At 35.9% G+C, this 17,507-nt stretch overlaps 1 protein-coding gene across 1 annotated transcript in view; it reads right to left on the reverse strand.

The window, feature by feature from the left end:
• The window catches only part of LOC150094470 (UBX domain-containing protein 7), a 520,016-nt gene that overhangs the window by 369,285 nt on the left and 133,224 nt on the right, over nt 1–17,507 (reverse strand). Inside the window, exon 5 of the mRNA XM_090411839.1 lies at nt 5,024–5,139. Within this exon, the coding sequence (XP_090267965.1) occupies nt 5,024–5,139 (116 nt within the window). The remainder of the gene's footprint in view (nt 1–5,023; nt 5,140–17,507) is intronic.

The raw sequence follows: 17,507 nt of genomic DNA on the forward strand, positions 1-17,507 counted from the left end.
TCTGGCATCTTGGCCTATCCACTAAGCTACCATCTTATGGTGTTCATCCTGTGGATTGCCAGCTCCCTTTCTGGTTGTTCATTGTAGGTCATCATCATCATGCATATCAAGGATGCATATCATGGCCTGTTCCGGCCTTAGAAATCATCGTTGAATCGTTTAAGAGAATGTCCTGGTTTTCTTTTTCCTAATGGCTTGTAGGTCATTGCAAGTCATGGATGATGGTTTCATCAGATTTTTAAACCAATGGTTCTGTGACTTTACCTACATTCTTGCACTTATACATCAATGATCTATTCTCTAACATCCAATCCTATTCATAGCTTTGACAGTATTTTCTTTTCCTCTTTTTCATTCTCAAGACCTTGCAGTGCTCAGGTGATCCAGATTTCAAGATCCACTATGATCGATACCTTATACACAGATCCACTTGCCATTCTCAAGTGGGAGGAAGAGGAAAACCTGGTTAGTTTTAGCACTGCCAATATGCAAGTCCTGTCTCATTTCCCAACAGCAAGAACATGATTAACTTTTGACATTCTGCTTGGCATCCAACTAGATGAACTGCATAATAGTTCACCTTTAAACTTTTTGAAAGAAATCCTCCTCTGTTCCCTACACCTCTGCTCTTTCAAGCAGTCTTCCCCAATGATTATACCTTTCAGCTCTTCAAAAAACTTGTCAACAAATTCCTTTCCTCTCTTTTACTACTTGCCCAAATTAAATTAAATTGACAATCATTATCCTTTGCCCATATTGCCAATTTATTTAAATCCTGCAGAATATCTATATCACAAACACAGCACCATCATGGTAGGTGCCAAGACCAACTATAGGTAAGTCTTGGCACCTACCATATGTAGTTTTAATATATAAAAAAAGAGTATCTGATTCATATGTCTGTGTATTTATTCGTCTACTGTTTTGCATATTGTAATATCTTTCATAGTTCTTATTTAATTCCCTGAAGAAAGTGGTCCAATTAAAGAAACAACTATTGTATTTCATAAAGTGGAATGTTTCTTTCAATATGCATGCCCAATTTCTTTCGCTTCATATCCAGGTTACTTAATATTAGGTTAAGCTACAAGTGTTAACTTCCTTAATGATTTCTGCTGTCCAATCAAGTAGTCAAGCATGAATGCTCCTCATACTAAGACTCATCATGGGAGACCCAAACTAACTATTATACATACAAAACTCATCATATCTCTCCTTAAACTCATTCACTGTCAGGGAGCTCACAACTAATTCTGGCAATCCATTCCACACATTCACCACTCTCCGGGCAAAACATCTGGTCCACAAACACCTACTAATCACACTCTTACACAACTTCTATGGATGGGCCCTAATTCTGACTATATGTCATATATTGCATTATAAAATTAATGCAATTTCCTTTGCATTAATTTTATAAATCCCTTTAATATCTTAAAAGTTTCTATCAAGTCCCATCTTTTCTGCCTATCAACTAAACTTTGTAACTCACACACCTTCAACCTATCCTCATAGGGAACATTCCACAAACCTGTCACCAGCTTGGTCACTAGTCTGAGTGCTCTCATCATGGAAGACCCAAACCAACATACTGATCTACATAATGATCAACAGGTCATAACCTGTTGATCCCCAAGAAACCCAGGTGACCAAATCTGTGCAGAGCAGTCAAGATGCAACCAAATCAGTCTTATAAAGAGGGATAATAACATTCAACATTCATGTTATCCTTTGAGCTATTTTACCAACTTTTCAATATGCCCTCTAAACTTCAACTCTCTGTTCACCATTATTCCCAAGTTCCTAGACTCATCAATATCCTGTAATCCAGTATCATCAATATGATACACCATATGCAACCTTTTCAACCCAAAGTGGATAACCTTCCAATTTGCAACATTAAATTGACAATCATTATTCTTTGCCCATAATGCCAATTTATTTAAATCATTCTGCAGAATATCTATATCACAATTATCAACTACTTATCTCCCCAGTTTTGCATAATCAGCAAACAACTGAATATCTTCTCTTAACACGTTCGCTGCCACGCTACTTCGGCATGGTCTGTTCTCCTACGCCGAGCAATTTCACTTCTTCAAGGTCAGTACGATAATCTCGTTACCGGAAGTAAGCGTCCTACGAGTATACTCGTAGTTGGCTTGTACAGAGCATATACGGTCTATGAGAATACACAGTTTGATGCTAGCCCCACAAGCCAAGCATTTTCACTTCTTCAAGGTCACTATAATAATCTCGTTCCCGGCGGTAAGCGTCATACGAGTATACTCGTAGCTGGCTTGTGAAGCAGGTTTACCCACTACGAGTATAGTCGTAGTTGGCAGCGAACGTGTTAAATCTATATCATTGATATGTAAATTAAAGAGTAGTGGCCTTAGTATAGAACCCTGGGTACTCCACTAGTCACTCTCATTCTGCTAGATTCCACTCTAATATATATAACTCTCTGTTGTCTGTTTGTCAGCCACCCCTTATCCATGCTGCTAGCTTCATATCCATTCCCATTTGCTCCAACTATTATAAGTTTTCCATGTGTTATTTTATCAAATGCCTTTGCAAAGTCCAGCAATATCATGGTGGCCATTTTCTTTATCCAATTATGCCATTACTTAATAATAAAATGTTAATAAATTAATACCTATCCATCCAATGTTGGATTTTTACCTTTAACAACTTTTCTATTACTATAACAACCACTCCTAATATATTAATTGGTCTGTAGTTTGCTAACCCTGTCTTGGAGTTAACTTTATGCAATGGAACTATCTTATCCTCTTTCTACTCCCCTGGAATCCTGTCAGAGCTGAGACTTAGATCAAACAACTTCATCAGAGACAATGCCAATTCTTTTGCACGTTCATGCATTACATAGGTAAACATGTCATCTAGTTCCACTATTGTGTTCTCATTCATATTTTTCAATATACTGAACACTTCCTCTTAATTTACCTCAATTTTGATATGCATCACTATCACATGAGCAACTGCAAAATCTACATCTGCATGATACACCTTTGCAAAATGATCACTCAGCAACTCAACTGTTTTTTTTTGCTTCTGTCACCTTCCTACCAAGAGAATTGATTAAAATCATCCTACCACAGTCATTTTATCTCTTACTTGCTACATAACAAAAAAATTTTGGGTTTACTTTTGCCTGCTTAACTAAGTTTCTCTCAATCTGATTTGGCCTTTCTTACTGAACTAGTCACTCTTCTTGCTTGCACTTTGTACTGCTCACGAGTATACTGATCATCTTTTTCTTTATATTCCCTCCGCAGTCTTTTCTCTTTTTGAAGTTCTTGCTTTTTATCTCTACTCATCCACTTAATTCCCACTTGGTTTATCCTCCTGACTTTGGATATACAGTTTGATACTGCTTCTCTCAAACAATTTTAGATCACTTCCCATGCACAATCATAATTACCAGCTTTATAGTTCAAAGTAAACCCTTTCTTGACAGAGAATTCCACACTTGCCAACTTCCCAGAACAATACTGCATGGTCACTCTCCCCCAACTGGTGGGAGAGTGTCTACCTTGGTTATGGATATATCCTGTGATGTTATTATCAGATCCAATACTCTCAAACCCCTTTTCTCCCTCTATAACATGTCGTTTCATGTAATTATCCCTTAACTGTATAAATTCCACTTCCATCTTAAAAGTAAAAAAAAAAAAAATTTATCTTCATTACGCATAATTTCTGGGAAATTCCCATGCTACTCCTCTAAAACACTATTAATATAATAGTGTTTTAGAGGAGTACATAATTTTTCAACATTTTTTATTCTGCCATAATTGCCTTCTACACTCGCCCGTAATGTCCTAAATTATATATATATATATACCCCTTTTGAGTTATGTTAGCCAATGTATTAAATATAAGGGACACTCCTAAACAAAAACAGGCTAAAATAGCCGTTAATTATATTAATATCTTCATTACATTTTTGAGTTTCTAAGAAAGAATAAGATTTTACTGCAAAATCTCATTCCTTAATAATTAAATAAGCACTGCATTGCATACAAAACTGACACTTAACAGAGAAGACTGCAGCATATTTATGAATGCCTGATTTCAAAGTAAGTGCTTATAATAATATTGAAACTAGCAATTAATGAAACGAAGTTAATTTGTATTTACATCAAGCAATTCTCACTTTCGTAAACTCCACAGTAGTGAATTCACACACTATAACAAACTAAAATTTGCCCTCCCAAGGGCCATAACATAATGCTACAGTAAAGAAAATACACTATAACAAGTTTTTGTGATCTCCCAAGCACTCAAACCCCACAGACTGCACTGCAGGTTGAAAAGTGATGTTTAATGCTGATTAAGAATTATTCAAAAAAATGCTAGTTGACTTATTACCTGGTGTGAGACCATCCTGCTTACTAAAACTGAATTGGCTAAACAAAAGTACCATGTTCGATTTCCAAAGCACACTTTTTGGATTATCTAATATTATCCTACCCAGAGTGCTGATATGACTTTTGCAACTTATTGTGAATGGGATTGTTATTGAAAAAGGAGAAAATATATTAATAATAACAGTTTATTTAATATGCAATTTCAATTTCACACTCATATGATGAACCACATACAAGAAAACTGCAATAACTAAAGATACTTTAAGGAAATCTTTAACTTATAACTATGTTTTTATGCAGAAGTAATGATAGGCCTTTTGGTGGTGGTGATGGGGGAGGGGGGGATTGAATTCTCCAGTCAAAGACTTAAAGAAAATTTGCTAAATCCTTTCAAATAAAACTACATTATCCAATCTTGAATAGTGATAAGATGTATTAAAAATAATATGTTCTGCTACCTGCAAAAAAAACTGGCCAATTATTGCAGGTAAGTAACAGATTATAATACACCTATAGTACTGAACTTTGTTGGGCATGAATGCAAAAAAGAAGTGATAAGTTTTAAACAATACACAATATGTTAAATTTAGATCTCCTATAAATATTTAAAAATAAATAATGCTTACAGATTCAAATGAACCTCTATGAATAAGATCCAATGGAGGACGAAATAAATCTTCTAATGTCTTCCGCTTCCTGGATATGCGGCTATTTGGAGAACTATATAACTCTTCTTGCCACCCTGAAAAGGTATATATTATATACTGCAACTCCGTGAAGAGTTAATATGAAATACAGAATTATAATCTTCTTCCCCCCCCCATACACAGCTATAATTTATAACCAGTGGCAAGCTATGGAAATTTTAACAAAGGGCTTGCATCGTCGAGCAAAAAAGAGCCGTATTTCACACAAAAACGTTTATTAATACAGCTTGTGTATAAATGCCAATCAAAAAGTATGAGGAGGACAATCAACATGTAAAGGCTATCATTTTTAAACAAATCTTTCATTATCTAAACATGAAATATTTGCACACAATCATCTGTGTTACATAAGTAAAGCATTTTTTAACTATCAAAATATAATAAGAATAAAATCTTTTATAATTGCACATATGAAATAGTCCGCATTTTGTATAAACAAAATAAATTTGTTTTGTTTGCGTAGAAGTTTTTATGACAAACAATCTATAAATAAATAAATATTATCTAAACACAATAATATTGAAGTAAGTTATATTTCTCTTTTGTTTTTATACTTCAAGTGATAATCAACGGTACTGATAAAGGGACATTATTTTATAGTCCTATTTATTTATACGCGATTACCAAAAGTGAATTCTTATTTGTAAAATGGTAGTAACAGTAACTATAATTTTTTTTTTTTTTTGAAACAAAGGGCTCGGGCGAGCCTCTTATAGCTCACCACTGTTTATAACCTATATTAAAATTTAAAAATGAAGGTACTGAACTTCAAGGTTCAATTATGTTCAATTCTGCTCATCCAAACTAACCTCAGTCTAAATTTTAAATTCATACAAGTATGTGTGTGTTGAGGCTTAAGCACTGTGAGGGCATCATGTTGGAGGTTTAATGGAATATTTTCAGCACTGGAAAAGGATTAAAATTAATTTTAATGCTTCCAATATTTCATATCATTCACTGAGACATCTTCAGGGATTACAAATAACTTTTGTAATGACACACTCAAATAAAATACAATATAACACTAAGTGAAACATGTGGGTGACTCAAGTCCTATCTAAGTGGTGGCCTAGGATGTAATCTCTAATAACTAATATTTCCCAAATTTTGGGAAGTTTATGCAACTGTATTTATTTAAATTCAGCTGATTTCTGAGTGCAGCAGCAGATTCTAAAAACAGTCTTTCTTTTTTGAATTTACTAGGGTGGAGAATGGTGGTTTTTCTCCAGGAGATCCCACAGGATCTCCAGGTATATCTTGGTATAGATCAATTCATATATCAGATTCTTGGTAAATTTTAGAAAAACTTTTTTAATTGTTACCTTCTCAGCATAAGAGGATCTCAGAACAGGTGTGATGGTGGCTAGCTTTCTTTTTGCATCCTGATATGTTATGTTTTGATCTGTTTTCATTCTCCACTTCTGACATGCATGAGAGTAAGCTGGATGATCTCTGCAAGTTGACACATTTAGCTTTTTTGCACAGCAAGATTTGTTATAATGTTCTTTACTACCATATCAGGCACAGGCAGTAGAACCAAGAGAGGCAGTTTGGGCATGTCCATATCTTTGACATTTAAAGCATATCAGCGAGTTAGGGATTACATCATTGTAACCCACTGAAATACCTTGAAAAATGAGATACCCTGCTTTTACAGATGTTGAGGGCTTAGGTGTATCAAAAGTAATGTCCTTGGTTGGAACCAGGAGACCATCCTTAAGTCAGAATAGGTCTCACACCCGTCACTCCATCTTTAAGTTCTGAACATATCTCCTCATCAGGAACATCAAGGAGATCCCATTCTGATATCACTCCTCTACAGGAATCAAACGTATTATGAGGTGTTACTGTAAATTCTATTCTTCCCATTGTTGTTGCTCTCAGTAGTTTCTTGTTGCTGACACAATGTTTCCAGGACATCACCTGAATGCAATTTCTTAACAGTTTTGGGAGGTCCTGCCTTCTAAATCCTTTTGAATAAAGAAGGGTGACATTTTCCCAATTGGTTTTTCACCTGTTGCATGAATAATTAAAAATGTTGGTACATTTATACTAGTATCATATATCTTTTGTTTCTTAATTCTGTTTCCATATGCTATACTTGGTTAGGCCCCTGAAATGTTTGAGGATGAAAGATTCATGCTCAAGGAGTTTTTGGTTCACCACCAGAGCTCTCCACCCACCACAGAGCCACACATGGAAACCCACTGACCACAAGCAAAAACTGTGCTAAGGAGTGGAATGCCAGGACTACCTGGGATGCTATACAAACACTACAGCAAAGTCATCTATCAAAACTGTGTCATTTTCTTTCCCATTATTTCAAGCAAAAATTATCAGTAATTTACAAGACTTGAGATACATAATGAACAATCCTTTACAAATGACTGAGAACTGAAAGCAGAGTGCGAAACAGACAGCAATGGTAGCCCAGTAGAGATAAAGAAGCTATCAAGATGTGCATATGATTGATGTGGTATTAACAAAAGACTGCGCTACCAAACGACAAGCCAACAATTATTATTATTATCATTATTGCATTACACCTCCAGGGAGTCCAAAGACTCATCGAGGGAGGGTATCAACTCAATGTCTCACTACTCCACCAACCAACCTTCATCATCTAACATCAACGCTATCTACCGCTGACTACCACCACTAGTGCTTTCACAGACAATCACAAACATCCACGCCCACGGCAGGATTCGAACCTGCAGCCTTTTGACTGGAGAGCGGATATGCTAACCACTTGGCCAACCAGGCCGGCTTGTTGAGTTGAAATGTTAATTCTCATCAACCAAATTTCATAATATCAGAAACTGCCATAACAACATTCACTATATATTATTTAAATTAAGGGGATGTTAAATCCCACATTGTTTTAAAACCGAATAAGAAACTCAAAGATTGGAATCAAAGAGTTTCATGCAAAATATAGTAACTATAAAAGTATCGGCGACTACTAGCGTAAGCTAAAGCACGTAGTTCAAGTACGTAGCACAAACTAGGGCAAATCGTAGCAAAGGTGGGTATAGCTCTGATTGCTATTCTTAGTATTTCCCATAATGTAAAACACATCTCCTAGGAGATATATGATGTTATACATTATGGTGGGAGGTTACTACCCAGACAGTGGTTTCGATGTTTATTGAGATCTCATCAGTGAGTAGCTAGACCAAGTATAATACTAAGAGTATAGCAAAAAAAACTTATATACGCTGCTATACGAATTGTCGAAAAGGTGCACCCATAAGTTATTTAAAAATAAAGAGCCAATAAGCTTCATTTCGGCAATGTAAACTTTATTTAAATTAAGGGGATATTAAATCCCACATTGTTTTAAAACCAAATAAGAAACTCAAAGATCAGAATCAAAGAGTTTCATGCCGAATATAGTAACTATAAAAGTTACTATATAGCAGAGTATATAAGTTCTTTTAGCTATACCCTTAGTATTATACTTGGTCTAGCTACTCACTGATGAGATCTCAATAAAGATCGAAACCGGTCTGGGTAGTGACCTCCCACCATAATGTATAACGTCATATATCTCCTAGGAGATGTGTTTTACATTATGGGAAATACTAAGAATAGCAATCAGAGCTATACCCACCTTTGCTACGAGTTGCCCTAGTTTGTACTACGTATTTGAACTATGTACTTTAGCTTACGCTAGTAGTCGCCGATACTTTTATAGTTACTATATTCAGCATGAAACTCTTTGATTCCAATCTTTGAGTTTCTTATTCAGTTTTAAAACAATGTGGGATTTAATATCCCCTTAATTTAAATAATGAGTACATCACCAAAATGAAGCATATTGGCTCTTTATTTTTAAATAATTCACTATATATTTCTTAGTTTTAACATGTTCACGATAGGGTGGTGTCAAGCAAAACCATATGTTGCACCGGCAACATATGGTTTTGCTGGAGACTATACAGCAGTTTCTGTAGGAGGGAACATGTGATTCATTAGTTAGTGCCGTTCTTATCCTAGTTGTCTCTAGCCCTATTTGTTGAGAAATATATTACAGACTGCAAATGTTTCTGTACTAGTGACTGCTGGGGAAGGCATGTTGTTTACTGTGAGGAGCAAGTTATTATCGCCCTGATGTGAACGTGTTTAAACTTTTTTTGTGTGTGAGGTATATGCAAAACTTTTAGTAAAATCAGGGGTGAAGGTTATACGCAAGGATGAGTTATATATATATATATATATATATATTCAAGGCTTTCAAACAAGATGCCAGCGGGCGTAAAGTAAAAAAGTTTCTATTTAGCATTATTGCATCATGCGTAGTAGCAACGAGGGAGGTTGCTGCATTCAGCAGCAACCTTCCTCAGCAATTGGCACATGTCTTCAACAGTTCCACTGTTGATTTGTGTTTGAGAAATAGGTTATTTTTTGTATTTATCGTTAAATATTTCATGATATTTTGTACAACATGGCCCCTACATGCCCAATCAAAAAACCTAGTGAAGAATCACAGAAAAAGAGGTGAGCAATTGATCTTGAAATGAAGTTGCAAGTTATAAAACAACATGAAGCTGGTAAGCCCATCAATGTGATCGCAAATGACTTTGGATGGTCTATTCCACAGTGATGACCATTTTGAAAAATAAGGATAAAATTGTACAGGCTGTAAAAAGATCTGCTTCCATTAAATTGACTATAGTCAACAATTATTTGCCACAGCAAATATTTAATATGGATAAGACCTCCTTCTTTTGGAAAAAAATGCCAGAACAGCAATTCATCCACAAAAAGCTAAAATCTACGCCTGGTTTGAAATCTCTTAAAGACCATTATTACGATTCTGTTAGGGGGTATTGTGACTGGATATAAACTGAAACCATTTGTGATATGGCATAGTGAGAATCCATGCACCTTCAAAAACATTAGGAAGCATACTTTTCCAGTTCATTATCGGAGCAATAAGAAGTTGTGAATGACTCAAAAATTGTTTGAGGATGATTTAATCAACTGTTATGTGAGTGAAATAGAAAGCTATTATGTGAAAGAAAACGTGGAATTTAAAATTTTATTAGTTCTAGATAATGTTCCAGGTCACCCACCTTACACTGGCAATCTTCACCCTGAGATCAAGGTCATGTTTCTCCCTCCAAATACTACTTCACTGATCCAACCGATGGATCAAGGAGTTCTTGAAGTGTTTAAGGCTTTATTATCTATGGAGAACTATTTCACAAGTCACTTCTACCACCGAAAGAAATGATTCTTTCAGTGGCAGAAATGGCAGACTCTCATGCAATTCTAGAAAGAATTCAATATTTATCATGCTATTAAAAATATTGCTGTGTCTTGGGATGAAGTGACCTCTCAATGTATGAGCAGCATATGGAAAAAGACAATAAAAAGGTTTGTGCGTTTGTACACGATTTTGGAAAAAAATGAAGACCTTTATAAATTGAGTGAAGAAATAGGGGGCCTAGCAACCAATCTGAATCTTGAAGTGAATGATGATGACATAGTCCGACTCACAGAAAGTGTCCCTGAAGAGTTGACCATCAAAGAATTGGTCAACTGGAGGAAAAACGTGTTGCAGAAGAGGAAGAACAAGAAAAGGAAGAGACAAAAGAGAAACAAGAAGAGGTAGTTAAACAATTCACAGTGAAGGGTCAAATGCTATCTGCTAACTCAATATCAAATGTTATCTGCTAATTGCAGATAACATTTCTTGCAGAAATGTTATCTGCAGTTAGCAATGTTCTCAAAATGGCTGAAGACATGGATCCCAATGTTGAACACTACTTACTAGTAAAAAGTCAAGTACATAAAGTGTTTGCTTGCTATAAACCAGTGTTTCTCAACCTGTGGTCTGTGACGATGGGACAGGTGGTCAGCAGGCAGACTTAAATTAATTAAATAAATATATATATTCTTTAATTATCCAAATAAATGAAAATTGAGTAAATAAGTAAAAGTTATTGAAATCAAATGAAGACTTAAAAAAAATCAACAAATAGCATCAGAATGTTCAAAGGCAGAAGCAATAAAACTATATTGTTGTTCACTTCACCTATCTTTTATTACTCGTCATTCTGGCACTACAATAATTTGTAGCGGCAGAATGAAATAAAAAGAGGGGTGAAGTGAACAACAATATAGTTTTATTGCGTCCACCTTCACTTTCTGTATTGTGAGATTTGAGGTGAACATGTTATCCATATTTCAACCAATTGCTTAATGTTTATTGATTTTCATTACTGAAGGTTTTCCTTTTTCCTCCTTCAACCAAGGCTCAGTATACCCTCAGAAGTGCTAAATGATACTTGAACAAAGTGTGTCGTGAGTTAACCCCAGTATTTATATATTTATATATTTTTCGGAAACGTTTTTTAATAATGAAAAATTAATTAGTTCTTAGTTCTGGTTTAGAACTAAGACTTTGAAAAGAAGAGCAAATAAAACAGGTGATGCTAACCCTAACTGTGATACACATGTTGTAACGACGACTAAATCTGATACTATTAAAGTAGAGGAAACAAGCACTTCAAAGAAAAAATACAGTAGGAAATATAACAGTTCATATTTGGAATTCAGGTTTTCTTGGTGTGGAGATGAAAGTGAAGAGAAACCTCAATGTGTTTTGTCTTACGAAGCGTTGTCAAATGAGTGCATGAAACCTGCGAAACTACAACATTTAAAAACTAAACATTGTGATGTGAAAAATAAGCAAATTGAAAAGAAAAAAAAAAGCCCATTTCAGCTATGCTTAGCAACATTAAATCATGGGAAAGATGTAGTTTTGGCCATGGGTTTGATTAATAGCAAGGCACTGGAAGCATCTATCTCTTAAGTTTGCGAATAGTGAAAACAGGGAAACCTCATTCTATCAGGGAAAATTTACTACTTCCAACTATAAAAGATGTGCTAAAAACTATGTTTGGCAACAAGTTACTAAAAGATGTTGATTTGACTCCTCTTTCAATGCCACTGTAGGTTGCAGAATTAATGATATGGCAGGTGACGTAGAATCTCAGTTAATTGAAAGAGCTAAAAAAAAGAGCCCTTATTATGCATTGCAAATTGATGAGACTACTGATGTTACAGATAATGCACAGTTAATATGCTATGCAAGATATGCGTACGATAACATTCACGATGATATTCTGTTTTGTAGAACTTTGTCATACCGAATAACTGGAGAAGAAATATTTCACACTCTCAATAATTACATAATACACAAAGGGATCCAGTGGGAAAAATACATGGGCTTCTGTTCAGATGGAGCTCGCATCCTTACAGACAGGCATAGTTGGGGGTTGTTTCTATGGTCAAGGAAGTGGCTCCGGATATGAATCAGGTATATTGTTTCATACGTAGGGAACGGCTGGCCTTCAAAGGAATGCCACCAGAATTGAAAACTGTGCTATACAATGCTGTAAAGCTAGTTAATTTTATTAAGGCTCGACCGCTAAATAACAGGTTATTTTCAGTATTCTGCGATGAAATGGACAGTGAATATATACAACTTTTGCTTCATTCCGAAATTTGCTGGATTTCCAGGGGCAAAGTACTGACAAGCTTATTTCAATTAAGGCATGAAGTTTTATTGTTTGTAAATGAACGTGATTCTAATTTTGTATCACTCCTTGCTGACGAAGGATGGTTATCAACACTATCCTATCTTTCACACATTTTTTCCGAATTAAATGAACTAAATCTTTCCCTTCAGGGAAATTCTTTAACTGTTCTTGATGCCCAAGACAAAATAAAGGCATTCGAGGAAAAAAAAAAAAAACTGGTGTTGTGCATTAGCTATGTAAAAGACAGATAATTTGCCCCTTTTCCAACATTGGAATCCTTTTTAGTGGAAAATTACCTTTTTTGTTGATTCTGAGTTTCTGGAAAGGGTTTGTGACCATCTGAAACTCTACATCAGAGTTTCAGGTGGCGGCCGGACCACTGTACATAGATTTCAAACTCTAGTAGAAGAGCCTGGTCGCTACTTAAAAAGCTTGGTTCAAGCCCCTCTGTACCAAAGAAATCTCCTCTTGTCGATCCAAATCAGATAGCTGCTCATATTGTTTTGCTCTCTAGAACTCCGATAGATAAAGAACATACTAAAGAGGTAAAATACAAACTAAAGGCTATGAAGTCTCTAACTCAAAAGAATCAACAATTCTCTTTGCCTTTTTCCCGTGAGGAAATATCCTCGGCACTTCAAAATATCGAAATGGGGAAGGCTCCTGGATTTGACAATATTCATAATGAATTCCTGATGCACTGTGGACACTATGCAAGATCGTGGCTGGCTAAGTTCTTTAACGATATACTTGAAAGTGGCTGCATTCCTAAAGAATTTAAAAGGACAAAAATCATTGCTGTGTTAAAACCAGGTAAGCCAGCAGACAGAACTGAAAGCTATCGCCCCATAGCCCTTTTAAGTGCAACCTACAAATTTTTGGAGAGACTAATACTGAACAGGATCAGTGATAAAATTTTGGAACGTGTTCCAATAGAATAAGCAGGGTTCAGAAGAGATCGCAGCTGTACAGTTCAAGTTCTCAGCTTAACAACCTATATTGAATCAGGATTTCAAAGATGCCTGAAGACTACTCCAGTCTTCATTGACTTAACAGCCGCTTACGATACTGTTTGGAGGGAGGGACTCATATATAAATTTCTTAAGGTCATCCCATGTAAAATATTGGGTCATCTCCTAAACAACTTACTGTGTGATCGATATTTCAGGGTAGTCACCGAAGAAAGCATCAGTAAACAGAGAGTACTTAAGAATGGATTACCTCAGGGCTCAGTGCTCGTGCCACTTTTTAGCCTTTACATCGCACATATTCCTGAAACATCCAGCAGGAAGTTGCTTATGCAGATGATCTAACTTTGGCGATCAGCGACAAGTCTATCAAAAGAACTGAAGAAATATTGACAAATGATCTGTCGGCTTTATGGCAGTTCTATTAAAAATGGATATTAACACTAAATTCTGGTAAAACCAAATGTTCTTGCTTTCACATTTGTCTTTGCACAATAGTCTTGTAAATCAAAAATAGAGATATATGCTGATGGAACATTAATTTCGTTTAATCCGACACCTAAATATCTGGGAATAACTCTGGATAGAACTGACGTATAAACAGCATGATTAATATCGCTGCTAAAGTTCACACACCAGAAATAACATAGTTCAGAAGCTTTGTGGTACTATATGGGGCTCAAGTGCCACAACTCTGTGGTGCACTGCAATGGGTCTAGTTTACAGTGCAGCAGAGTATGGTGCTCCTATCTGGCTCAATAGTTACCATGGCAATAAACTAGATACTCAACTTAACTCCACTCTGCATTTAATAACAAGTTGCATTAGAAGTACACCCCTTACAATGGCTCCCCACTTTTAGCCATATTGCTCTTCCGGAACTGCGACAACAGGAAGCCTTGCTTCGTGAATATAAAAGAATTTTAAATAACCAAAATCTCCCAATACATGAATTTATCCCAGATGCTTTATCTAACAGACTAAAATCCAGAAGACCTACTATAAAAACCGCCCATAATCTTCTTAGCCAGAATGACAGTATGGTGAGTAGGTGGGATGTACTATGGTCCCAAGCAGTATCACCTGAAGTTCGCAATTACATAAACATCTTCCAAAAACCATCTGGATTTGACTTGCCTAGGAATATATGGAAGACGGCTAACAGAATTCGTACAGGCCATGGTGTACGTGGAGACTTACTTTCAAAGTGGGGTAAGATACCAAATCCCCACTGTCCCTGTGGAGCCGAGACCCAAACCATTTACCATATAGTACAGGAATGCGAGCTGACAGCATATCCAGTTGATTTTAAGGATATCTTTAACCTATCCCCAGAGGCGATCAACTGAATCAAAAACCTAAATGTTAAAATATGACTAATCTTCTGTCCGATGCTCTTCATAAATTTCATATTTGTATTTTCCTGAATGTAGTCGTTGTCCGGTAGCATCCTCTAGCAAGAGGGTTGCAGCAGATGAGCAGCTCTTCTCCATTTCTCTCTGTCTGTCGCTTCCATCATTCTTAAACCAGTCCATTCCACGATGTCATTAAACCACTCTCTAGTTGGTCTTCCACGGCTTCTCTTCCCCTCAACTTTCCCTTGTAATATAGTTCTTGTCAGGTGTCCCAGAGAACCTAACAGAAGATGTCCTGCAAATCTGGTCTTTCTTTGCATAATATTCTTTAGTGAAATATTGAAATCTTTCCACTTCTAAAATCTTTCCTCCACATCTTATTTTTACATTATCTCCTATTTTTCTACCCATTATCATTATCTTGGTCTTTTTTGTGTTAATTCTTAGTTCATACCTCTTTACAAGAGTTTTCAATTCTTTGAATAATTTGTTGTAACCCATTTTCACTTTCTGCCATCACTACTACATCATCCGCATATCTTAAGTTATTAATGATTCTTCTGTTTATTTCTATTCCTTCTTCTACATCCTCAAGTGCCTCTCTAAACAGTTGTTCACTATAAAAGTTAAATAATGGTGATAACTTGCATCCTTGTCTGACTCCTCTCTCCACCGGGAATTCTCCTGTTTCCTCTCCATTTACACATACTGATGCTATTTTTTTTTTTTAGAATGTCGATAAAAATTGATCTTCTAAACTCCTCTGGTAATTCTTGTCCTTCATAAATTCCGTTAATAATTTTATTATTATTATTATTCATGACACCTCCAAGGAGTCCGAAGACTCATCGCGGGAGGACACCTACAACTGTCTCAACCACTACACCGAATCTCTACTACGAATCATCTCCATCAACGCCATCTACCGCCCACCTCCACCACTACCATACCACAACTAGTATTTGTTGTCTGTAAATTGCGTGTGTTCTGAAGGCGCGATTTGTCTGTATGCGGGATGAAAAACCCGAGTTTCCGGGAGAAAAAACCCTGCTACCTCCGTATGAGATCGGCTAACTCACCTCCGATTAAAATCGGCCAGATAAAGATTCCTCCCGTCGCGAGGAGAATTGAACTTAGGCCTATTCCAATCGAAGGGCGCAATGTACCGTTGTTCTTCCAATTGCGCTACCAATTGCCCTATTTGCCATAACACTTCCATACCTTTTTCACCTATATTCCTTATAAGTTCTATCTGTATACCATCTATTCCAGGCGATTTTCCTTCTTTCATCTTTTGAATTGCTAGATTCAATTCCTCCCTCATGATGCACAGTCTCTGCCCACTATGTTCTTTCCTTTGATTTTCTCCTCTTTCACTGTCTTCATAAAGTTTACTTACATATTCTTCCCATCTTCTCTTTTTCTGTCAGAATTTCACCTCTTTCATTCTTGATTGCTCCAGTCCTTAGCATCTTTCTCCTTCCTGTCATCATATTGTTTTTATAAACACCTTTTATGTCCTTTCTTTTTGCCTTTGCTGTTGTATCTTTACTTATTTCATCTAACTTTTTTTTTCCTTTCTTATCTCTCTTTGTATCTCCCTACTCAAGTCTTTATACTGCTTTTTTTTCCTCCTCTGTTTTACTATTAATTAACTTTCTTCTTTGTGTTATTTTCCTCAAAATATTTTCCGTCATCCATAGTTTCTTTCTTTTCTCTCTTTCCTCTTCTTTTTTGACTAAATGCAATTCTGTAGCAGCAATTATGCTTTCCTTCAGAATCTTCCATTTTTCACTTGCATCATCATTTTCTTGTATATTTCTCTTGTTCATTTATTCCTCTACTTTCTTTGAGAATTCATTCACTATACTTGGTATCTTCAGCCGCTCCATGTTCCATGATTTGTTCGGTTTCCCTGTAGTTACCTTTTTTAGATTAATCCTTATCTTAGTTGACAACAATATGTGATCTGTATCACAGTCTGCTCCTGGATATGTTGTCACATCTTTTATAATGTTTCTATATCTTTTGTTTATCAAAATAGAATCTATCTGATTTCTTCTACTATTTATATCCTCCCCTATGGCTTTCCACGTATACAATCTTCTTGGATGTTTCTTAAACCAAGTGTTCATAATTGCTAAATCATGCTTTCTACAGAAATCCAACAACATATCTCCTCTTTCATTTCTCACTCCCAATCCAAATATCCCAACAATATCTTCCTCCCTTCCTTTTCCGATTTTGGCATTCATATCGCCTTGTATTATAATTATATCTTTTGTTTCTTTACATTTCAAGCCCTGTTCTATATCGCCATAAACTCTCTCTCATCCTCATAAATCACAAGTAGGTAAATATATCTGGATAAGTAGAATATTTCTTGGTTTTGCTTTCAACTTTACCACTAAAACTCTGTCTGAGATTTGCCAGTAGCCTTCCACACATCCTGCCACTCGTTTATTCAATATTATTCCAATACCTGCTTGATGTTGCTCTTCCCCTCCTGAGTAAATTATTCTTATTC

The sequence above is a fragment of the Typopeltis vanoorti genome, chromosome 22, assembly GCF_054136105.1.
Source record: "Typopeltis vanoorti isolate ZY-2024b chromosome 22, IOZ_Tvanoo_1.0, whole genome shotgun sequence".
NCBI classification, from domain to species: domain Eukaryota; kingdom Metazoa; phylum Arthropoda; class Arachnida; order Uropygi; family Thelyphonidae; genus Typopeltis; species Typopeltis vanoorti.